This window comes from Strongylocentrotus purpuratus, unplaced genomic scaffold (genome assembly GCF_000002235.5).
Source record: "Strongylocentrotus purpuratus isolate Spur 01 unplaced genomic scaffold, Spur_5.0 spur5_scaffold_6, whole genome shotgun sequence".
Classification (NCBI taxonomy): Eukaryota; Metazoa; Echinodermata; class Echinoidea; order Camarodonta; family Strongylocentrotidae; genus Strongylocentrotus; species Strongylocentrotus purpuratus.
Window position 1 is genome coordinate 15,695,275 of NW_022145612.1, and position 25,619 is coordinate 15,720,893.

Below are 25,619 nucleotides of genomic sequence, written 5' to 3' on the forward strand. Positions count from 1 at the left end.
GTGCCTTTCCCAGGAACGGCATTGGTATACACGGAGGGTAAAAGAAGCTATCAATATCCGTCTCAATCATAATAATTTCAACAGAGACAACGGGATTGATATCCCCGAATTTTGGATGCAAACGATACGCCGCCATGACACTCACCGTCCTGCCAGTCAACACCGGTCGATTCCATTCAGCAGACGGGCCGACCCAGCGGCCCATTGATTGGTTGAGCACCGTATGCGTCGGCCAATAGGCCTGGTGCATTAGCCGAACCAGCGGCCGAACCAGCAGCCTGGTGATTGGTCGATCACTGTGTGCGTCGACCAATAGGCATTGTGCGTTATTGTTCCAATTATCGATCGAATTATAGACCGCCCCGCCGGTCCTCCCGTAAAGTATAAAAGACCCTTGCTTACATTAGTTTTTATCACCTGACGAAGTGTTGCAGATAGCGCACGAAACGTTGTGATCTTTTAGATTCCTTATTGACCACATTGCGAGACAAATGAATATCAATAGCGATATTATTTTCGAGAATGTATATGTTTGAAAGTCTTATATTGTTTATTTCTGCATACAATTCTATTTTTAGAAAATTCGGAAAGTGATAAATGAATGATTTAAACGAGTGAACAACAATACAAACAAATGAATAATATAATAAATACATAAATGATAAATTTGGAACCAAAGGATTTGTGACATAATAAAACGGTTTCCCAGCCCGGTCCCTGACCATCACGCCGAAACCCGGGTTTGAACGTTTACCTCAATAATGACTCAGGCCTGGTATATTTTTGTTTATACCCTTGTAATATTTATTACATAATTCATGATGAGTATAATGAGATACTTGGACAAAGGACTTGAGAAAATTCAATTTCAATTTATTGTCCAATATTGGAAATTTGTTTTGCTCACATTTTACAAATGACAAAGAATCAAAATAAGTTTACATACACAATATATCATATACCTTGACATAGAAATTCTTCAGAATATTGTTATACAGAAATTTTCTTACGTTATTATAAAACAAAATAAGCAAATTATTTAAAACTTTTTGAGTGAACGGGATTGCCCGGAAAGGTTACAAAAATTAAATTACAGAAATAAAGTTGAACTTAAAAGTCAGGTGATTGATATTGAGCATTTTGATTGTATTTGCGGATCGAGAAAGGAACGAAAGAAAACGTTGAGTGCGACGGTTCATTGAACGAAGTCGTTTACCAGAACGCATAAAAACATATGGAAAGAGTGGATGATTTTTGTTTTTCATAATTTGTTTACCTCTAGAATTATTTTGGAATCATGCTTCATTTAGATTTTGAATTTCACTCGTGATCTTCCCTGCTTGTTTGGTGATTCTCTGGAGCTTGCTAAATTCTTTCTTTCTACACCTTCCATACCAGACAATACAACTAAATAACACAACACTTTCTATAATGGATTTGTAGAACAAAGTAAGAATGGTCCTATCTACATGAAACGATTTAAGTCTTCTTTAAAAATACATCCTTTGTTGAGCCTTTGAAAGAACGGACTTACACTGATCAGCCCATGATAATTTGTTGTCAATAGATACTTGTATGGCTCAACAATTTCTATATTTTCTTCTGTTATGATCTAGGCAATAAAACTGAACGTGTGGAAGTTCTGAAATCAAAAATCATTTCTTTTGTTTTGGAAGCATTAAGTTGAAGAAAATTTTGGTTGCACCACTCTTCAAACTTGTTAACCACGTATCAATAATTGACTTCATCTTTACTTATGAGACCCACTATCGTTGTATCATCGGCATATTCCACAAGCTTAACGCCGTCTTTTGTAGCTAAACAGTCATTCGTATAAATAATTAACAAAGGTGCCAATAGCACACATCCCTGTGGAGACCCAGAATTTACTGTGATCAGATCCGACAACTCATTTTGTACTTTTACCCTTTGTGTACGATTTGACAAGAAATTTTGTATCCACAAAATTAAAGAAGATGTAATGTTCATTTGTTTCAGCTTATGAACCAACATGTGGTTTTGTATCGTGTTAAAAGCGGCAGAAAAATCTGTGAATGAAATCCGTACATACATGTAGAAACCAGCTTTATCAGTGCATTGTGAGACAAAATGTATAAGTGAAAGTATAGCATCGTTTACACATTTCTTTGGTTGGTATGCAAATTGCATACCGGTAACATCAATATCCTTTAACACACTAGGAAATACGAATTGCAGTTCAACCCTTTCAAAACTTTTCATAACCAGTGAAGTGAGGGCTATTGGTCTGAAATCATTTGGCTGGGAAGCTTGAGGTGATTTGGCTGCTGGGATAACAACAGCTGACTTCCAGTAATTGGGCACATAGTTTTGATCGAGAGATTCCTGAAAAAGAGTGTGAAATGGCATTGCTAGTTGCCACGCACAAACTTTTAACAATTTTCCACAAATGTTATAGGGTCCCATTGCTTTTCTAGGATTGGTTCTCTTGAAATATTTCACATCTGTTAGCTCACAACAAGTTGGGGGAGAGTCTTCATTCCTCAACTCTGTACATCGACTAGCTTTCTCATCATTAAAACTTTTAGTATCAAAACGGGCATAGAATCTGTTCAACTCATTTGCAGTGTCATGCAAATTACCTCCTGCAAAATCTGAAAATCTAGAACTTTTAGCCAGATGATCTTTATGTACAAGTTCTTCTAATACATGAATCGATAAGAGACACCATAGAAAACAAGCTGTTTTTATATATATGGTATTTTTATTCAGGTATTCATAGAAGTAAGCTTGACCGTTGTTGTTACATTATTTGTATCAATATTAGTAAATAGAATATGTTTTGCTGTATGCTTATAAGTATGTTATCTCTTCAATTTTAGCGAATGATCATAACCTGTAAAAGATGCGCTGCATGCAGAAGAAAAGAGGATTGTGGACGGTGCATGAAATGCAAGGTAAGACGGTTGAATGTGTGTGTTATGTTATGCTACGGTCACAAAGGTTTGTACGAATCTCCCCGTTTTTCCATTGTCTGAAAATCATTTCGTACGGCGTTCATAGCAGTTCGTAATGTCATTTGTGACCGAGGCTTAAACTAAAACAATTGTTTTATTGTGTGCTCTGCAGTACTCTTAAACCTAGAGTGTTATTTATTTTTTATTTTATTTTTTGGGGGAAGGTACATTGTACCTCTATCTATCATATTTATGTTGCCAAGTTTTCTTTTTGGGCCACTGTTAGTAAGGATAGGCAGAATCTAGGTAGATGATAGTGATATATATTGTGAGCCACAATCCTTTTCAGATTTGAGTTATTTTTGGTTCTCTTTTTTTCCTTCAGGACAAGATAAAGTTTGGAGGACTTGGTAGACAGAAACAAAAATGTAGCCGAAGAGTGTGTGCGGATAGCATAAAGGTACCATTGCAGGTAATTAACAAATAGGAAACATATGAGAAGGTGATATGAGCACGATGCAAAAGAAAAATGGAAATTTCATCATGTATAAAGTGTTTTATATGTTAATTCGTTGCATGTTTAGTATTCAGACGCCATGGATGATTGGAATTATTTCTGTCTCCCTGTACCATAGGAATAATTGATAACCTCACATTAGTAGATCTTGACGGAACTGAGTAGAATATAATCTATGATCGGGAAACACCACGTCCTTTGGATACAGTGTTAAATGGAGAGATACCACCTTTGCACGTTAAGAACAAGTGCACTATTTGTATAAGAGTAAGGGTAAACCCCGGTGTAGTGGTTCGCCTCCACATCCCCATTCAAGTTATCCTGGGAGGAGAGACATGAGGGTTACAGTGATACAGTTCCCTGTAGTCGTAGAAATAAGACTTCAGCATATGTAATACATGTAGGAGGCGAGTCGGCTCGTAAGGAGGCGAGTTGGCTCAGTCGGTAACGCATCCGTCTGTCTAACCAAAGATCCCGGGTTCGACTCCCACCCAGGCGGATGACTGAAGCCTGCGATGTGTGTTAACGTGCCCCTTCCCTTGTTCATAGATGCAGGTTATGTCAAGTGGAAAACACTCCATCCCTCGGATAGGACGTTAAATGGAGGCCCCGTGTCGACAAAAGTCGCTACCTTTGCACGTTAAGAACCCACTGCACTATTCGTATAAGAGTAGGGGCAACCCCGGTGTAGTGGTCCACCTGCACACACCCCCAGTATAGTATGATAATACTCTGTAAAGAGGTCTGTACTCAAAAGGAAGAAGAAGAAGAAGAAGATGTTGTCACAAGGCCTAATGTAGCTGGGGAACGCCTAACCTTAATTGGAATTAGTTTTATATGCAGACATCAACTTCATGTAGACAGTGTGACTTCATGCTTTTGTTACAATTTTCACGATAAGTAAGAATAGAACCAAACGACATTAATTCCAGTGTGTGAAATCCTAGCTTTGTTATGAAAGGGATTTTTTTTTTTTTTTTAATCAGCCATATCTATCAACATGACTATTAACCCAGGTTCGTCCCACAATAAAGAGACTGAAGAAAGAAAAAGATATTTTTCATTTCATTTCATTTCTTTATTGTGTCCATATAGGATAATTGTTTATATGCACATGAACAATCTTGCTTCAACATATGAACATAGGAACAACATATAATTGACATTCATAGGGCCCTGTTTTAGTATACATTTGATATAATATACATGATCATGATATACATTTAAATACTCTTTCTTCTTCGTCTTCTTCTTCTTCTCTCTTTCTTCTTACATACCCTTCATTTTCTATTATTTTTATATGCTCTAATCTGAAGTAGGTATTTTGTGTTAAAAAATATTTCTTGATATGGTATAACAGTAGGGGTACAACAGTAAAGTAAGTATACTGAAACAATATATATATTTGTGTAACATGTTAATGAGGGTATTTTGCATGGTTTTCACATTCTCTTCTGTTTACTGGGTTTCATTAACAACTCTTATGGAAAGTGGAATGAATGAATTAATGCGGCGACTAGTTCTTGCTTTAACAGATCTCAATCTTTGTCCGCTTCTCAGGTGTATGAACTGGTCATCAAGGGGATGGGTTAGATCAGACATAATGGACAGGGCCTTAGATACTACTCTTTCCTTACAGACTTCATCTAGGTCAACAGTATGGTTCATTATTTTGTTGGCTTGTTTTACAACCATTCTCAGCTTTTGTTTGTCACTTTGCCTTGCATTATTAAACCAGATGATGGAATCAAATGTAATAGTACTCTGAATTTTCGACTGGTAAAAGAGAAACAGAATTATATTGTTCACATGAAAGTACTTTAAATTTCTAGGAAAAATACAAACGCTGGTTGCATTTAGTTAGGGTGCGCTTTGACTTGTCTTCCCAAGACAGCTTATTGTCGATTTCTGTACCTAGGTATCTATAACTTTCAACATTCTCAATGGTATCATCATTAAAGAATACAGGTCCATCAATAGGAAAGAGAATCAAGAAACAAATGAAGGGACTCCAGAAAGACAAAAGGAAGAAACAGAAGCAGACAGAAAATGAGGTATGATTCTCACCTTGTCTAGGAAATTTAAGATTTAGAGTGGTTAGATTTTCAATTATTGTATATTGGATTATACTTTATAAAGTCGTATATTGGAAAGCACATTCATAATAATGCGCAACATGACTTTCACGCTATGATGTTTTCAAGGGTCACATGCTAATGTCAAAGGTCATTTGAGATCATATTTTATAGTCTACCTGCAAGACTTTCTTGTCACAAATAACTTTGCAACCCTCAATCCCATTGTAAAGAAATAAGTTTGCAGCCAATAAAGACTGGTTTCCAAAACACAGTCTTTGCCACTGTCACTAAAAAATTTGGTCACAGGTGGTTTAGACAAGCAAATACAACAGTGCGATTTTTGCTTAATAAAATATGATATTTCCCCAAAACAAAAAACAATAATAAAAAAATTAAAATTTACTTGTGTATGTTATGTGTGTGTGCCATTTTCAATGGCAAATTCACATCTCATACCGGCAATTTGGGGATGTTCATTGGTTCATTGAACACACTAGTCATTACGAAATCATGCATATTCAACCAATGGTCCATACAAATACATATACATACCGCTCATTGATTCATTGATCGTTCATTCATGATGGACCCTTGCATATTACTTAACAAAATGTTTGTAAAATGTACTCGTGCATAATTCTTCAAAACGTCGACGAACACAGTCAAACAAAAAGAAAGTACATATCGATCAAAGATAAGATTTTTATTTTGGGGTTGGCAGCTCTGTATATATGCACTGCACACACTTTAAATCAGAATTGGATAATGAATTAGACTTGTCAAGTTCATTATCCTGCTCATTATAAGTTTAGTGCATATCACTATTAAATGCAAGAGCTTCAAAATGTGAATTATTTGTAAGACAGGTCTACAATATGCTGATGAAATAGAGAAATAAGCAACAAACCTGATCAAAACAGCAAGAGACGCACAGTCACTAGATGTCATCTTAAATACGCACAAGCATTCCTTTTTTATTCGAGCGGAGTGACCTACATGAAAAATATTATTTTGTTATTTCTATTTTTTACTAACAGCAGTCATCAAATGACAAATCCAACATTCAAACTTCAGGTCTGGTATTAGAGTATTCTGGAACATAATATAATTTCGTTAGCAGCATTCATTAAACAAATTCATGCATTACTAATGCATTTCATAACAAACAAAAATCATGTTTTAATTTCCTATACTTGTGACAGTGAGCATCAAATCGTGTGGAAAAAGTAAAAAGCAAAAAGGGGAATGTATAGACATTTGCAGTGAAATAGGTTAAGATTGATTTCTCAATCTTTAACAGTGTCTATTTTCAACCAAGGATTTGTTGCTTCCCATAGTTCCCCGACTTGCTATGATTATGCTGACTGGCACATTGTGGGCCTCTGCTGCAATTGGTAGATGGGTGGTTATACAAAGCATAAACATTTGACAAGTAATGAATAATATAGCATAATATAGAATTTTGTAACCATTTTTCCTTTCTGTAAATTTAGGAGATAGGGTAATTGACAAAGTTGCAAGAATCAAATTGACATTTGATTTAACTGAATCCATTTGATCCATGATTACAAATACTTGGGATTCACACTGTCATCTTGCTGGTGATTGGTTTAAAAGCATTCTAATCTTGTGCCAACTTGCTCTCTAAAAATATCATGCCAATCATGTTACATGTATACAAATGCACACAGGAAACTGAAAAGGCAAAACCATTACTCAGCAAATAATTGGGGCTAGATCTATCCAAAACATCTTTTTTCAGGCACAATTAAATAAACAATCCATGCATGAATATTCAAACTTTTTCATGTTTTACTTGATAAACTTAATAGTAGGACCTAAACTCAATATAGAGGAATCCAAGTTAGGCATGTATTGTATTTAGAAATTAATTTTATTTGAAATGCACCAGGATTTTATCCTCTTTATGTTCTTTCTTTTTTCAGGGTTTCAATAGTTTTTTTTCTAATTTCAAGCAAGGGCAATTGTTGTCATAAAAGGTCATGTCTCTCTCAGACCCTACATGAAATAGATAATTCCTGAATTTATGACATCATTTCTGTGCTTTTCCTTATAGAAGAGGAAATACATAGCTCCCTGCCAAACCATATTATATGATACATCCAAGATCCCAAATCCAAAATTGGTAAGTACACATTGGATGGGGAGGGGGGGGGGGGGGCAACCCCCCTTCCTTCTCTTTGCATGCCGCCCTCTTTGCTTAAAGTCTTGCGAGCTTTTGTTTTTGTCTTTCTTTTGATGTATTAAGAGAGGAGAGGGGTAAATAAATATCAATAAGTAGCGAAGGGAACCTCTTTTTTAAAGGCTTTATAGAAGAAAAGAGGTGAAATAGTGATAAATCACTCGTATCATAAGTGTATTGCTGTACTACCGATATCAAACCAGGATTGAAGATTTTCTTCTTTCAAGCTGACTGCTATTTACCATTGAGCTAAATATTATTATTATTGTGTTGTTGTTGTTGTTGTCATTAATATTATTATTAACATCACTGCCACCACCACCCCAGCACCATCATCATTATTATTAATATATTCATTAGATGGTTGAAATTAGTTATCTTCTAGAAGTTGCTTAAGGTATACTTGAATCTGCACCAAGATTGCATTTCAAAATGTTTTTTTAATCGCTGTTTTCTGATCAATCTCTCAGAGGAAATATGTATCTCACGAGCTCCAGTTTCACCATGACTACGCATTGCAGCCAACAAAGACAACATCTTGGGAAAAACCAGAAGGGGAGGACACAGATGTTGAAGAGGAGGCGGAGTCAGCAATGAAAACAAATCAGCCAAAGGTAGGATTTTCTAATTTTTGTTCATTTCATTTTGATGACACATGTAGTCAGAGAAGTCTGAGAACAAGATACTATATATGTATCTATATATTGCAAGACTTCACCAAGGTTTAGTCCGAATTAGTTAAAGGGATTGGGTATCTTTATCTCAGATCTTGAAACAAAATCCTTTATTTAGCTCATGCTGCTTTCCTTTAGGTCAGTCAGAAACCCCATGACTTTTACAAGCCAATCGCCTGTCTAATTATCAAGATATTTATGATTAGAAATCGAAATCAAATTTTGTGTTTTCCTAACGGTTTTTATAACACTACAGTCTATTGGGGAAAATGAGTATGGTAAATCCAGTCACTCAAAGATTTTTACTGTTTTGAGGCACTTCATGATCATATTTGAAGTGCAATTTTTTTAGGGCTTCAATATTACACCATATCACAGACACTGATTACACGTAGGGCCATGCATCTCAGATTTATCATTTTTAAACGATTCCTTTAAAACAAGCACAAACAGCTTTTTAACAACATGTGAACAGATGTAACCTTGGCTAATTCATGCTAGGTGCCTATATACACTTATGCCAGATATTGATGAGCAGAGGAAGAGGGAGAAAGAAAAAAATGTGAAGAATTCTAATGAAATATTCTTAGACTGATTACAGTAGACATTCATCAATCATTATTTTATCTTTAAAATGGAATTGGTATTCTAAGACAACTTTTTATCTCGGAGTTTATCTTTCATTTTTAGCTCAATCTCTTCCTTCTTGCGTGCCCATTACAGTTATTTATGTATTTATTATTGCTCTTCTCTGATCAATCTCTCACGAGCTCCAGCTTTTCCATGAAAACCCATTTCAACCAACAAGGACAACATCTTGGGGAAAAACAGAAGGGAAGGACAAAGATTGTGAAGAAAAGGCAGAGTCAGCAATGAAAAAAAATCGGCCAAAGGTAGGATTTTCCAAGAGAGACGAAAAAATATGAAGACATCTAGTGAAATATTCTTAGACTGATTACAGTAGACATTCATCAATCATTATTTTATCCCAAAATGTAATTTGGTATTCTGAGACTGCTTTTTATCTCAGAGTTTATCTTTCATTTTAGCTCAATCTCTTACTTCTTGCATGCCCATTACAGTTACATGCATGATAAGTGTACGGTAGTAGTTTTAATGCCCATCTTATCTTACAAGAAAGTTGGAATATAATTTAAAATAGGGTAAGCTATCTTATCTCTTGGATGTACTATATGTGCCACATTTTCTGGACAGGTATCCTGCTAATCATGTGATAAAAAATAAAGGAGAAATACTGAGTATTGACTACATTTCTCAAGCAACAATCTCGTAGGAATTCTATTTTAAGACTTTTGCTGATTAAGCTGATTGATAGTTGAGAGCGAGTTCTGTGTGATCCTGTAGACTGGGTATTACGCTAAGCGATGTGAAATTTGTAAAAATAAGCATTTTGCTGGGCAATTCTTTCATTGAAGAGACTTAACGCATTCCACTCTCCTGCCCAAAAAACAGGCAGAGAGCGATTCTATTGGCTGATCATGACGAGAGTGATTATATTGGCCGATCATGACAAAAGTGATTCTATTGGCTGATCATGACGAGAGTGATTCTATTGGCTGATCATGACGAGAGTGATTCTATTGGCTGATCATGACGAGAGTGATTCTATTGGCTGATCATGACGAGAGCGATTTTATTGGCTGATCATGACGAGAGTGGTTCTATTGGCTGATCATGACCAGAGTGATTCTATTGGCTGATCATGACGAGAGTGATTCTATTGGCTGATCATGACGAGAGTGATTCTATTGGCTGATCATGACGAGAGTGATTCTATTGGCTGATCATGACGAGAGTGATTCTATTGGCTGATCATGACGAGAGTGATTCTATTGGCTGATCATGACGAGAGGGATTTTATTGGCTGATCATGACGAGAGTGGTTCTATTGGCTGATCATGACGAGAGTGATTCTATTGGCTGATCATGACGAGAGTGGTTCTATTGGCTGATCATGACGAGAGTGATTCTATTGGCTGATCATGACGAGAGTGACTCTATTGGCTGATCATGACGAGAGTGATTCTATTGGCTGATCATGACGAGAGTGATTCTATTGGCTGATCATGACAAGAGTGATTCTATTAACTGATCATGATGAGAGTGATTCTATTGGCTGATCATGACGAGAGTGATTCTATTGGCTGATCATGATGAGAGTGATTCTATTGGCTGATCATGACGAGAGTGATTCTATTGGCTGATCATGAGAAGAGTGTAATCTAACAACATTTCTTATTGGTTACCGCATCTCAAGAGGGTCTGTAATACTGAGATAAAATCTTGCTACTCGGTATACCAATTTAGGAAAGATTTTAATAGTATTTTATCGTACCGAGATAATATCGCGGAGTTTACCCATATCTAGGATAATATAAATCTCGGAAAACCATCCCTGTTTTTAAATGTTTTCTTCCCCCTCAGAAACTGAACGACAAATTGGTCTTCAACAAAATGACAATGAGCTTGAAAGCAAAGGAGAAGAAAAAGAGGCAAAGTAAACCGGTGAGATATTAAAGTTTTTTTTCAAAGTCTTCTATTCAAACCTGTAGTGTGCTTTCCAATAGATATTTGAATATTTGTTTGAGATGTGGCCCTATGTTATGCAATATTTCTTACAATCACTTTCACCATTATTTCTTTACCAACATGCATTCATTATTATACCAAATAACAAATAACAAAACTTAACATAGAGTAAATTGCATGTTAAAATCGGATTGGCCCACAGAAGTGCTTCTAAACTTTTCTATGCCTTGTGATCGCGTTATCTCAAGAACCGACTGATTCCTACCAAACTTTGGTCATGTATGTAACTTGCAGAGCCAATGAATTGATTAGATTTTGGGGATCAAAGGTCACAGGGCTCATTATGTATGCAAAAATAGCTTGTGATCACGTTATCTCAAGAACTGATTGATGGATTCCTGCCCTACTTAGGACATGTATGTATCTTGCAGAGCCAATGAATTGATTAGATTTTGGGGTTACAAGGTCAAAGGTCACAGGTCACAGGGTTCATAATGTATGCAAAAATAGCTTGGGATCGCGTTATTACAAGAACTGATTGATGGATTCCTGCCAAACTTAGGTCATGTATGTATTTTGCAGAGCCAATTAATTGATTATATTTTGGGGTCACAAGGTCATTAGGCTCATTATATATGCAAAAATAGCTTGTGATCACAATATCATTAGAACCGAAGGATGGATTACCATCAAAATCAAGACATGTATATGTATGTATCTTGCAGAGCCAATGAACTGAGTAGATTTTGGGGACATGAGGTCAAAGATTAAAGGGTCATACTTGTTTATGAGAAATAGCTTGTAATCACAATATTCTGAGAACCTGTTAATGGATTACAATTAAACTTGAATTTGGAAAATTTCTTCTGTTTTGGTTTGTAAAATTGCTCTATGATGGAGGCATCATTTTCTACTGCGCGCAGTCGAAGTTCCTTCTAGTTTAACTGGAGGCCAACTTTGGTTATTAGAAATTTTCTGAGGCCCACCTTATAAAATCTTAATTATACAAAAAAGAAAAAACATATACAAGACATTGATCTACATTTGCCACACTCAACCCAGGTAGATAGATAGATATTTCATAACGTATTATGTGCTATACAAGAACTTAACTATTATCATTATTATTATTATTCATGTTTTCTTCTTAGTACAATTATGTCACATACTCTGAAAAGGATGTCGTATTTATTATAACAAATTCAACATTTCTTCTCCATTAAAAAGTAAATGTTTGAATAGATGTTTTGCTTATCTTGATTATTGTGGAATTCTCTATTACAGTCCAAAGAACATTCTAAATGAATTTGATCATTTTTTTTCTCTCTCTCTCTTCAGCGTAAAACAAAATGTGGTTGGTGTAAACCATGCAGAAAACTGTATGACTGTGAAGAATGTATATATTGCATAGTAAGTCAAAACTTTATCTCTGTCTCCACATTCTCCTTGTTCATTTCTTATTATCTATCTGTAAATTTGCAATACTTGCCCTACTACATGTAAATTATAAGAAGTCCCTAATAGCATAGTGACATGGCTGTGACAAGAAGTTGCATTGTTCATTAATTTGTCCTAGAATGTAAGAGGTGTCGTGGTCAAGTGGATACGTCGCCGGACTGTCGATCACAAGGTCCGCGGTTTAAGTCCCGCCGCGGCACTAACATCCTTTGGCAAGACATTGATCTCGTACATTTGCCACACTCTACCCTGGTGATGTAAATGAGTACCTGGCAGGAATTAATTCCTTGAAATGCTGGAGCGCTGTAATGGCAGCTAGGCTAAAGCCGGGGATATAATAAATGCACCTCGGAATAGAATTTCTAGATAGACGGCGCTATAGAAATGTCTATTATTATTATTAAGAGAATAAACCAACTCTCAACATTTTTCAAAATTGTTAATGTTAAGCAAAGAAGAAAAAAAAAGGTCTGTTTTCAACATGTACTGTGGTGTGAATATATCATTGATTATAGATATTATCATAACCTGTATAATAACAGCAGAGTTCAATGCAATTGATGCCACCTATCTTTCTTTTGATAAACTTTTGGGATGTTTCATTTTAGGAAAGTATCATAGTGTTTCAAGATTTCCTTTTTTAATTGCAAACTATAAAGTAATCAGAACTTAATTAATGTGCCAATCACCTATGAAAATAATTTGTTTACAGCTACTGCTAGTATGTAAAAAAATTACCTAAAAATAGATAAAAATTAGGTTTACTGTTAAAGGCAGCGTTTAACAAAGTTAAATCTGAGATTCATGGCCCTACATTGTATGTGTTATCAGTGTCTGGGACATGGTGTAATATTGAATTATATTGAGCCCTAACAAAATTGTGCTTCAAAATGATCATCAAGTACCTCAAAAAAGTAAAAATCTTTGAGTGATCGGTTTTACCATTCTCATTTTCCCCAATAGACTGTAGTGTTATAAGAACCGTTAGGAAAAAGAAAAATGAAATTTTGATTTCCAATCATAAATATCTTGATAATCAGACAGGCCATCGGCTTGTAAAAGTCATGGGATTCCTGACTGACCTAATTGATTGCAGCATGAGCTAAATCCAGTTTGTATTTGTCGCTTTTGCCTAATCCTTACACCACCGCCTTCATGTAGAATATTGTGATACCGTAATAATACTTTTCATGGTATTCCATAAATTGATGTACTTTTTACAATTATTTATGAAATGAAAATGCATTTGTAGCTGTACAATTAACATTATTTTTTTTCTAAACACACACACACACACACACACACACACACAAATAAATCATTGTAGAAAGATCCTGTTTGTTAATGAAAGTCTTTGATTATTATTAATCACAGGATATGAAAAAATATGGAGGGCCTTCCAAATTGCGTCAAAAGTGTCGTTTTCGGCAGTGTAAACAACAAGTAGTAAGTCTTTTTGAAGAAATATTTTGTTGATATCTGTGTGAAAAAATACTTGTTTTGAACTTGAGAATTGAATTGAATCGAATTAAATTGAATTTATTCACCACTTTCGTGGTAACATAAAACATGAGGTGTGGCATGATTTGAGATGCTTCTATATGCATTTGAAGGGGATTACCTTTAAAATCTAAGATTGGATTAACATTGTCTCTGTCATGAATTGAAAATTATTATAGAAGAAAATGCACACACAAAATTGTGTGCATGATGATAGACAGGAATTTTAACAAAAGCAGTAATAAAAGATATCTCTCCTCCCATATATTTCAGTTACCGGTACTCCTTCCATCTCTCTATCTCCCCCCCCCCCCCCCCCCCCTCTCTCTCTCTCTCTCTCTCTCTCTCTCTCTCTTCATATCTTTCTCCTCTCTCTTCATCTCTTTCTCCCCTATTTCTTTCTCTTTATTCCCTTTTCTCTCCCTCTATCCTTTTTCTTTCGATAGGACTTTGATAGAAAATAAACATTGACATAATTGATTTGTCTGTTTTTTTGCAGTCTCCCACTAAATTCAAAATGAAACCCAAGCATCAAAGTACTTCGAAAATCGATAAGGTAAGATGCATTGGACTATAGCCCTTTTATGCATCCATTACGAAGTAGCCGGAGGCATTATGTTTTTTGGGTTGTCCGTCCGTCCATCCATACGTACGTCTGTACGTCCCGTTCTCATGATCTTTGTATCTTGCAGAGCCAATAAATTGATTAGAGTTTGGGGTCACAATGTCAAAGGTCACAGTGCTCATTATGTATGCAAAAATAGTTTGTGATCGTGTGATCTCAAAAGCGATTGATGGATTCCTGCCAAACTTAGGTCATGTATGTATCTTGCAGAGCCAATTAAAGGTATAGTTGAGTATTGGTAATTTCCAAAGTGCCCCTCCAAAACAAATTTGGTTTATTTCAGTACCATATGAAAGATCATCGAAAAAAACATGGGAGATGATAATAATTCCAAATCAAATGCTCTAATTGTTGTGCAATTTGCTTTCAAAACATTATATAAAAGTGTTTGACGTCCGGACATCACTTTTGACTTTCGACGGTTTATTTTTTGAATTTACGTGTTTAGCTCCCTCTATGTCATTTAACAACCAGCGTATTTACAACGAGTGTTTGAGTTCGTTGGTACGTACAGTACTACAGGTAGCTAGCAGGCGGGTATCCGACCGCGCGCTAGTAATACAGTACAGCTGATCAATTCCAATACGCTGCTTTCACGTAAAGTATAACACACACAGCTCATATCAGATTATCACCGGCGCGCGCCGATCGAACGCTAGACAGCTACAGACAAGCTTTGATTGAAATACGATAACGAGATCGAGATTGGAAAAGGAGCTCGAGGTCACGGACGATGGCCGACTCGGACTCAGCTAGTGCTAACTTAAGCCTAAGGACAAGGCTAAGGCTACGCTAAATCGGAATAAGACTAATACGGTAAGAGGAAGGAGAGAAACAAGCAATGGCAGCTCGACCATCCGGCCCAGAGGAGGCGCGGGAGTGGCTGTGAACAAGGCCAGTAGACTGTAGGGCAACGGCGGAGAAACTTCGCGAGCTGCAGGCGGCCTTCTCGTTGCCGAGTCTAGAGGATGCAATAGACATGCCAGCTCACTGAGAGGTAAGTTGAAATGATATACGCCCCACTGCATTGGGTAGGCCTACCGTTTTAATTTGATCTAGTCTAGAGACTAGATGCATGGAATCGGCAAATTTAAGAAATTACGTTTTGTTATCTCTTGCCTTGGATTTTTAATTCAGATTTCATGAATCATATGATATTGATAGTCTAGCCTAGGTCTACAGTAGACCGAAAGCTTCAGTCTCTATATCGTCGGTTGTTCCACTGAGACTACGTCTGGCTCCACTAGACCTCCGGATGAATTTGGTTCAAATGAAAATATTGGAAGCATATGCGATCCTACAATATTCAGTGAACGTTGTCGCGTTGAAATCGAGTCTAAAGTGATGAAATTGTAAATAATAATCTCTTTATGGGGTATACTATAACTCTCTCTCAAGGTCAATATATTAATTCAGCTATACAACAAGCTACAATTGACCGATTGGCTATTACCTTTTTGAAATTATATATCACAACTACATATTCCGGGATTTTTATGGTAGCAGCTACCGTTGTACGACCGTAGGCGCTATTTTAAATTTATCAAAATTTACCGGGAGCACCGGTAAATTTTTATATTCAATTTTTTTCGAAAGCAGAAGTGTTTTAGGAGCTAAATTTTCTAGTGCTTATAATACTTCCACAGGGGCATCCAAATATATCAAAATTGTAAAGAATCACTATCCACCCAATTTTCAAAATTTCCCAAAACTTTGTAATAGACCCTACCTTTAATGTCCCTCGTTACAACTGCAGTTTTCTTTGTAATGATGACGTGCAGGGCTAGTCAACCGGGTAAACATCCTGCTCTTTTTAAAAGTCGACAAGGTTATACTATAGCTTGCTTGAGATGTGACTGTCTCATCTATATTTATCTCTACCAAAGAGTGTCTCAACTTCACATACATGACAGAGAACCAATGCATCAGTTATTAGTCATGCAAATTCCAAATCTGGCTAGCTGTGATAATTATTAGAGAATGCCATCTTCAAAATAATTTCTTTTGGTGATTTAAAATCTGAATGTTTTTTACTTTGTGAATGACTTTCGTTTCTTCACTTTTTACAGATATGAAGAACAGACAACACAATCCATCCCCAGCGAAGAAATTCCAAGCAGCAGTAGGGGAATTAGCAGGTGAATAGTACAAGTCACCTTTGACCGCAAATTCATGGAGAACTTGGCCTACTCTGCTGATTTGCTCGCTTCAGGTAGGATTCTGTATACATGTACGAAAGGCTCTGTAAATTGAGAGGAATTTAATGAGAATGCGTTCATTACGTACATGTTTGCAAGATTGAGCTCTTTTTCGGTTATGACCTATAAAATTGGGACATATCAGCAGGTCAAGATAATGCATCTTATTTGCTCATGTGTATGACATGGGATTTTCAATATTGATTTTGTGGTATGAAAATAATGAAATGCCCTATCATTTATATCAGTTTTTATTTTGTTTTCATAATTCCTAAGGCACACCAGCATGCTCGAGTGTTTCCACAACCATATACTGATGTATGCTTCCAAGCGGTATTCCTTTGAGTAAGTATTTTTAGTATCATTTTGTATGTTTGAAGTAAGATTGTGGAAAAGTTGAAACATATCATTACAGTACGGTTACAGTTACAATATCATATTTTGAAGCAAATAGCAAAGTTAATGAGAAATTATGAATGACATCTATATAAATGCTGAAATCACTTTTGGATGCATGCAGAGTCTTGAAACAGCAGACTTTGTATCGTACTTGTGTCGGTACCTGATGTTAAGTCAAGTTGGAGTGGTTGTAGCAGGGAAATGTAACTACCTTTAATTAAGAGTCAATAATTTACAACACAAATCGAGAACTGAAGTGAATGGCTCGTATTCACAAAGGAGGTTTGTACAAACCATGGTTTGGCCAAGGTTTACATCTATGGAATGCCATTTGTAAACTGATGGAGAAGGAATGTAAACTCCATACTTGTTAACAATGTTAATTTACAATTTACGGTATGCGAGCAGCATTCCATAGATGTAAACCATCGTCAAACCATGGTTTGTACAAACCTCCTACAAACCTCCTTTGTGACTACGGGCCAATGAGTCTGAGATTTGTCTAAAGCATTTACTATTCATTCATCATGGTAGTGGTAATACCAATTGTTTGTCTTATCCATCCAGCTACCCAGCAAACCGGGCAAGGAATTTGCTTGCGGTCATCGACTACATGGCACACAAGGACAGGCCCGACCAGATTGATGAACAAGGCAATACAAAGTGAGTGGAAATTAGAAAGAAAGAAAAAAAGGTTTTCTTTTCTTTCTTGTTTTTCCTATTTTTATTTGTACATTTTTTTTTAGATGGACAAGGCAATCCAAAGTGGGTGGAGTAAAAAAAAACAACATGATTTTTTGTTTTCCCTGTGTAGTTGGACAGGGCAATCCGAATTGGCAGTTCTTTCCCATGAAATTTATCAATTTTGGGGAAATTATTAAATATCTAATTGTCCTTCCTGGGAACGCCCCTTTTAAATCGCCAAAATATGACGTCATCTAAAGAAGTTGTCCCTGTACACGACGCACATCTAAATTATGTAGATGACGGACTGTAAGCTGATGGTTTGTCAATCATGCTGCTGATTTTGGACCCTAAATGCGGACTTGGATTCAGTGTAATAATATACTTGGTGTGTAATGCAAGGTTCTGGAGTCATCAAAATCATCATAAATTTGGCAGAGTTTTGGTAAAGTAACAATCACTTACACAGAAAGATGTATATGGGACAACACACATGGTGTCGGCCTGTCGGGGCTAGTACTACCCTGATTTCCTTATCTTTCTATGCTCATTACTCAGCCAGTATACATTTTCTTCCAAAATTGTTTGGCACATGACATTTATTTGTAATCTTGAACATTCAGTGTAAGTTTCGTTAGATTCTGTGAGAATTCATTTTCTTTTTTTACCAGAACTCAAGTTTATCTTTAAGAGATATGAATCATTTCCAATTGACAAGAATGAGTGTGCATATAATGCAACTTGTTACCTTTTGCATGTTCTTTTATTTTATGATACAGATATGTTGCAGTATGGTCAAAGCGTGCCAACAACTACGTGGCCCGGAAGGAGAAGGTCCCCAAGACCTACCCCTACATGTATGTACAAGGACTCATCGGTGCGATACTGGAACGCAGAGAACAGGACCAAGGACCACTGTTCTCGAAGGCTGTTCTGCTCCCTGATGACCCTAGACACACAAGGCCCCGGCTTGCACCATTTCCTCCACCACAAGTTGATGTGATCCTAGCCAGGAGACTAGGCCGATTAGAGAAATCCATGTAATCCTCTGTAGTGAACATTTGGGATTGTCTGACTTGAGAACTGCTTTTTTTCGAGCAGAGACTAAGGGATCCAAATGGCGTCCTTCCGTCCATCCTCCGTGACTGTACACAAATTTGAATGAAGTCTAATGTGAAATCTTACCTGCAAAAATCAATTAGGGTTGCTAACTTTCCAACCCTGCATCTGTTTGTAACCATACTTGATTGGTAGATGCCCTTTATTGGCCTCCATGATATTCTGGAGTTGAAGGTCACATAAGTAGGTCAAAGGTCAAATGAGGTTCATTGTTGCATGATTGCATGCGAGACTCTTAATCGCCTCGATTTAATTTGTCCATGTGGCATGTTTTTAGGCTATCTTGAGGATTGGTTGGAACTTAACATTTTGGACTCATTTGGTTGCTAATGATTTTGTGGTCCGGAGGTGAAAGATTGCATGGCTTAGCATTACGAGCATGTATTCTTGATATGTCAGAGACCCTTTGACAAAATACCACCAAACTTGATACTAGAGTGTCCCTGGGGATCATGGGGATGTGGTTATCTGGAGAAAAAAAATCACATAACACATGATATACATGTACCAGAAATAAATTGTTATTGTTGCTAGATTAGCCACCATGCTTGGCACTTGTATATTGTATTACAATAAGAGGTTGGCAAGTTTACAAATGGAAGAAATGTAGGAATATAAAAGACAAATTGTGACATCAGTGTATAAAAGCTCTATGTGATTTATACAATTCATAATTTGTGATAAAATCAGTGCTTGCTCATGTGGAAATGGTGGATATTTCAATTTGTATCTATTTGGCAACCTATATTCCTTGAAGAAGTTACGGTAGTAATTATAAAATTTACAGCCAAGAGGTCAAACCATGAGTCAACAATGTGTTTGGTTTTAGTGACTGTGCATGTAACTGAGGTGACAGTCGATCATGAAAAAGACTATACTTCGGAACCTGTTGAAAATCAACATGGACAGAAGAAAGATTTGTAGAATATCTTATTGTAAATAGTCTTCATTTTTTGTTTAATGCAATCAATGTGACTAAAATAATGCAAGCGAAAAAGAGAAATGATCACAAGACAGCAAAACAGTTGGTTTCATGCATCATTTGAATCAATGAACGTGAATCAGCTCAACGCCAAAGTATTGCGGTTCAAGGTTATACCATCAAGAGATATGCTGCCTGTAACTACTTTGTAGTTTGAAAGGGTGTATAAAGGAATAAGGATACAGTTGGGCAGGCGAGTCTTTCTGTTGGTCTATTGTAAAAAACTGGGTCAAATTTTTTCCAATTTTTTTGCAAATTGTAATAAAACTTGGTATACCGATTGACCCGAGGGTGTGCAAGACACATTTGTTGTGTCTGTCTGTTAAGGTACCTCCATGGTAACCAAGCTTTGCACAAAGAATACAATTTTGTTTTAATAATCTTGTGGAGCATATTCTTTCCAAGTTTTAGCAATTTTATAGTTTTGGTATCTTTGATGAGGCATTATAATAACAGTATAAAACTCAATGCATGTGCAGTGTGTAAAATAAGTATGTGAGCAAACTATTGGAAGTAGTTTGATCGATTCATATGAAACTCAGTACACACAACGCAGAATTGTCTTTTGTGTGCGTATAGGACATGACCAGTTTTGAAATGTCTGTGCTATTTTTTTGAAAAACCTTATGTTGGATGTTAATCACTTGAGGTGATATTCATAGTCGAGCATTAGGGAAGATGAAAGACATATATGTACCTAACTATACTTAATTTTGTGCTGAAACTGATATGATTCAGGATTTGAGATCGATATGGAGTATGTATACATGTATACTCGTACACATTAAGGAAAAGAATCACTCAGACAATTTTTAAAGCATTTATATATAAAGTAAGATGTGAAACTTAAAAGATAAAACCAGTTATGGTCATGCGACTGCATTGTGAAAGGATTGTTGTGGAATCGATCAGAAAAGGTTGATCATCTAGCATATAAGTCTTGGTGTGTACTGCAAGGTTCTAGAATCATCGAAATGATAAAAAAATTGGCCCAGTCTTGGTAAAGTTACAAGCACTGTACACAGAAAGATGTATATGGGACTACGCACAAGTGCGCGACACATGCGTTATATCTATCAAGTCCAAATAGATATAATAATTTACCAAATATATCAATTAGTAGGCAGTTTCTTGGCAAAATTTGTATGATCACGTACTAGTCAAAACATTGTGTGCGGGCAAGCACTGAATCAAATGACCGGGGTAATAGTATATTTGTCAAGCGCGTAGAAACATTACTGTTATAGATACTTTTCTTTGGTAAACTTATCTACACATTGCCTATAGAGTATGTCAAGTTTTTATGAAAGACACAAGATAAGATGTATATAAATAAGCAGTAACTAATAAGTAACAAGACATGGTGGTATACAAATAAAGTATATTGCTCCTTCTTAATGACGACGGTTAAAGTTGTCATAGCGATAGATGCTAAATAAAAATGTGCCTTTTTTAATACACATGATCTGTTTGTATGCAATGGTTGAAATCAACATCACGTTTAAATATTGCCTTCAGTACAGCAATTATAATTTGTATTCATCTCAATAATGTTGTGTAAATTTAACTGTTAGTTATGGCCGAATAAAGCTTTCAATGTACACCATAAAAATATGTTATGTATCTTCATTTTAGCATTTCTATAATTATATTAAAATCTTATGTCTTTACACATTTACAAGTTATCACGTACTGACGTAGGTCATGCAATACACAGGCACTGTAGAACACAACTTATTTACAAGAAGTTACAATCACTTTTTTTTTTTAACTTTACAATTGCATGCAGTACCAAAATAAGAATACTGAAAAACACTGCATTATGGACAAGTATGAATCAAGTAAGATGTTAAATTAATTCACTACTGTTATTCATTATAGTATACTGATACAACAATTTTTAATATTTTTTTTAATTTATTTCTTTTTATTTCTCCACTTTCCCTTTAGCCATGTACCTTCATGTTGTTATATATGTTAAAGGTGTCGCTCTGGACCTATAACATATGATAAGACAAAAAATCCACCAGTTATTTCTGATTTCTATCAAATTTTTAGATTTTGTGTTGTTGTTGTTGTTTGGTATTATCGGCGTTTCATTCTTTTTTAGAATATTTACGCCTTTCACTTTATTTCTTTTTTTTCTTCTATTTTTGGTACTATTTGTCAATTCATATTCATCTCTTTTTTTTGGATAATATAATCTCAGATCTACTGGTCCATGAAAACCCCTCACCGCAATTGGCACCTTCCTGCCAGACCGGCGCGGTACATTGCGCAATCTTCTCGGCCATCATTGGCCTAGGCAACTCTGGTGCCGGTGAGAGGATTCTGGGGTAGATCTTTTGAGTCTCTTGTTTGGGGTTTACCGTCCTCAATCCGTCTTTACTCTTTCTTACCATTTCTCTTCTAGTATTTTTCCATTTTGTAAAACCTTATTTTTCTATCAAAGTGGGTATCAACATCTTAGGGCATTTGGTTGTCGTGCGATATGTGCCAAAAAAAAAATGTGGATTTAGTAATTCCTTTTTGAATGAAACATGGATTTAGCTTCTTTTGGAATTGAATGGATTTAGCTCCTTTTGGAATGAAACTGTAATAATGTTGTTTACTTTCTTTTCGAAAGGTTATATTTATGTGTGATTTCACTATTATTATTTAAAAGGAAAGGTTTGCTGCTAAATTTGAATAAAATTTCAATGACTTTATTGAGAAAATATGATTTATTTTTTATTTTTTAGGTACAATAACATGTTTCATTCCAAAAGGAGCTAAATCCACGAAAATAAAAAATCAAAAAATTTAGTAAACATCAGAAAAGCCGAAGGGAAGATTTTTTCTTATCATTATTGGCAGATAATCAGGTCCATGCAGGGTGACACCTTTAACATATATAACAACATGAAGGTATACATGGCTAAAGGGAAAGTGGAGAAATAAAAAAGGCAATTTACTCAGAAGTACCCAAAGTGGATTTGGCTCCTTTTGGAATGAAACTCTTCACATATTATAAAAGGAAGACAAGTAATATAAAAGGAAAAACGAAGGCCCACGTCATTTACATAGAAGGTAGGTGGACAGATAACCTCGATGTTTTTAATCTAATTTCATCTGGGAGATCATTCCACAGCTTTGTTCCTACAAACGAAATACAAAATTGCCCTTGCGTTGTCTCACATATTGGTTGATAGATAGAGTAAGCCACTTTCTTTACACTGTAGAAGTAATCAACTGGGTCATACGACGTACAATACATACACATACACTACTACTAGGTCGAGCGTACTCGCACTACATACACATACAGTATTCGCATATCGCGCTCAAAAACAATAGCGCTACCAGTACCACAGACCATGCAATTATGTGCAGGCCTCGCATACCATAATGTGTACAATATAAATCAGTCAGCGCGCTATAGACATGGTTCGGATATTACTTGCACGCCCATATCCGATCGTCGTCTTGGCGAAAATTCACGGTGTGCTGCCGCTTGACCGAGAGGTGGCGCTATACAATTACACTGAACACGCCTCGAAAGTAAAATTTTTGATAAATAAAATCATTTGCAGTCGAACAGGTTTTTTGCATATAAATTCACTCTAATGTAATATTTCGGATTTATATCTTCAATGATGCATTCTTAGACATTTATTGTATGTTTGTTATGTTTAGATCATAGTTTCGTTCGCTAATGTGAGTATTGACCAACACTCAACTATTCCTTTAATTGATTAGATTTTGGGGTCAAAGGTCAAAGGTCACGGCTCATTATGTATGCATAAATAGCTCGTGATCATATCAATAGAACCGATGGACAGATTATCATCAAGCGCAGGACATGTATGTTTCTTGCTGAGCCAATGAACTGATTAGAATTTGGGGTAATGAGGTTAAAGGTCAAAGGCCATGGGCTCATTATATTTGCTAGCCTGAAATAGTTCTGAAGTGATTATTATGCAGGACATCAATTTTGTGGCTTAACAAAATATAAGCTAGTATTATAAGTAAAACTGACTAGAAGTTACATTCAGGGAACTATGTTCCATTGCTTAACATGCAGTTGGAAGGACACGTTTTCTTCTTTTCTTTATGTATACTGTGTTCCATTTTTCAAATTTCTATAGATTTTATTTGTCAGATATTACTTACGTATAGTTCTAAACATATAATTTGGATGTGAATCTGGTTAATTGATGTATCTTTATCACTTTTAACAAGCACAATGCAGAGATGTAAGAAAGATGCACTTGTTCAGATCCAAATGATTTAATTTTGCAACCAGTCTGAGGGGTTTGGTTTTGCACATTAAAAAACTGCAATAAGAATCCCCATAATACAATGATTCTTTAGAATAGAGAATCGACACCTTGGTTTCAGGAGTAAAACTTGTACTTTGGCCAGCTCTTTGTATAACTATGTATAAGTCTTATAATGTAAATGTGAATGTTATGAGGGGATGTTTGTTTGAATTGGAATTCAGTCAGGGCCTAACCCAAAGGTAGAACTGATTGATAACTGTTCAATTATAAATCATGTCCTTTCCGTATTTTTGTTGTTTTCTAATAGAGAATCGCTTGGATCTGTGGTGAATGTGTTGCTTGCAGAACAGTCACCAATTGTGGTTGCTGTAAAAATTGCCTGGTAAGAAATCACATATGTACCTTATGGTGATATGCTTTTGATTGCTCAAATAAGTTTTAAAGACATTGTTTACCTATGTTAAATCTGAGATGCACGGCCCTACGTGTTATCAGTGTCTGTGATATGGTGTAATATTGAGCCCTAAAAAATTGTGCTTCAAAATGATCAAGAAGTGCCTCGAAAAGTTTTTTTTTTTTAATTAAAAGCCTCAACTGAACATTTAGCTTTTGACATTGTGTTACTACTGAAGATGAATTTTATATTAAGAGATGCCTGTTGAAAAGTTGTTCCAGTTGTGGAATGATTAAAAGACAGAATAAGATGCATTATGCATGTGAGCAATACGTAAAATATTGACATTAACTGCAGTATTCTAATACTCTTCAAAAACAATTGTGTATTTATCCAATATTTAGGATAAAGTTGAAAATGGAGGTCCTAGCATATTGAGACAGAAATGTATCTTCAAACAGTGTTTGCTTCAAAAATTTGTGAGTATATATTTCGATCACTGTAGACATATTCTGCTTTCTTAGTTATTTACAAGACATCACTATCCCTCTATCCCCCCCCCCCCCCGAAAAAAAAAAAAAAAAAAATAATAAATAAAGAAAAAAGAGAGAAAAGAAATAAAAGAAAGATGCAACAATAAATGGAAACAACAACTGATATTCATTTTTACATGCATGAATATTGCGATCAACCAAAGCAACAAAATGTCTAACGGCAGCAATTTTCTTCAGGGTCGGTAAGAACTACACCCCAATACAAGGCTTACATGTATCAATTAAAAGTTTACCCAACTTTGGTAGCTCCTTATTGAAAGGTCATAACCAAACCTTTTTTTCAACTGCCTATTAGACAATGTAAATAAACAAGCAATTGTTTTGGAATTTGGTAACACACTGTGACACACATAATGGCTTTTTGACCAACATTCATTGCTTCAGCCGAGACTTAGTACATAAGGATTTTGACATTACTTTTTGAAAAGCCTGCTGTTCAGTCATCCTTTGCAGCACAATTATGAAAAATGTATCATTAGACAGGGT

At 35.8% G+C, this 25,619-nt stretch overlaps 2 protein-coding genes across 8 annotated transcripts in view; both read left to right on the top strand.

Moving 5' to 3' along the window:
• Nucleotides 1-25,619, top strand: part of LOC580842 (titin homolog) — a 110,025-nt gene that overhangs the window by 71,995 nt on the left and 12,411 nt on the right. For 5 of the 7 annotated variants that reach the window (XM_031000128.1, XM_031000133.1, XM_031000131.1 and 2 more), the window contains 12 exons: nucleotides 2,862-2,936; nucleotides 3,322-3,408; nucleotides 5,415-5,507; nucleotides 7,609-7,677; nucleotides 8,205-8,348; nucleotides 9,185-9,301; nucleotides 10,854-10,934; nucleotides 12,297-12,368; nucleotides 13,791-13,862; nucleotides 14,416-14,472; nucleotides 24,493-24,567; nucleotides 24,984-25,058. In XM_031000128.1, coding sequence (XP_030855988.1) covers nucleotides 2,862-2,936; nucleotides 3,322-3,408; nucleotides 5,415-5,507; nucleotides 7,609-7,677; nucleotides 8,205-8,348; nucleotides 9,185-9,301; nucleotides 10,854-10,934; nucleotides 12,297-12,368; nucleotides 13,791-13,862; nucleotides 14,416-14,472; nucleotides 24,493-24,567; nucleotides 24,984-25,058 — 1,017 coding nt within the window. The remainder of the gene's footprint in view (nucleotides 1-2,861; nucleotides 2,937-3,321; nucleotides 3,409-5,414; nucleotides 5,508-7,608; nucleotides 7,678-8,204; nucleotides 8,349-9,184; nucleotides 9,302-10,853; nucleotides 10,935-12,296; nucleotides 12,369-13,790; nucleotides 13,863-14,415; nucleotides 14,473-24,492; nucleotides 24,568-24,983; nucleotides 25,059-25,619) is intronic. The other 2 variants (XM_031000129.1, XM_031000130.1) reach the window with 2 other exon arrangements.
• LOC115929953 lies at nucleotides 15,460-20,643 on the top strand. Its single transcript, XM_031000136.1, has 5 exons — nucleotides 15,460-15,538; nucleotides 16,611-16,753; nucleotides 17,016-17,084; nucleotides 17,706-17,801; nucleotides 18,602-20,643. The coding sequence occupies exons 3-5, from the start codon at nucleotides 17,026-17,028 to the stop codon at nucleotides 18,864-18,866; spliced, it is 420 nt and encodes a 139-aa protein (XP_030855996.1). The 5' UTR covers nucleotides 15,460-15,538; nucleotides 16,611-16,753; nucleotides 17,016-17,025; the 3' UTR covers nucleotides 18,867-20,643.

What these genes read in the sequence shown, in the direction of transcription:
- LOC115929953 (XM_031000136.1), top strand. Translation starts at nt 17,026, where the DNA reads ATGCTCGAGTGTTTCCACAACCATATACTGATGTATGCTTCCAAGCGG. An exon ending in TCCAAGCGGTATTCCTTTGA is followed by an intron (nt 17,085 to 17,705) that starts GTAAGTATTTTT and finishes TTATCCATCCAG; the next exon opens with CTACCCAGCAAACCGGGCAA. An exon ending in GATGAACAAGGCAATACAAA is followed by an intron (nt 17,802 to 18,601) that starts GTGAGTGGAAAT and finishes TTTATGATACAG; the next exon opens with ATATGTTGCAGTATGGTCAA.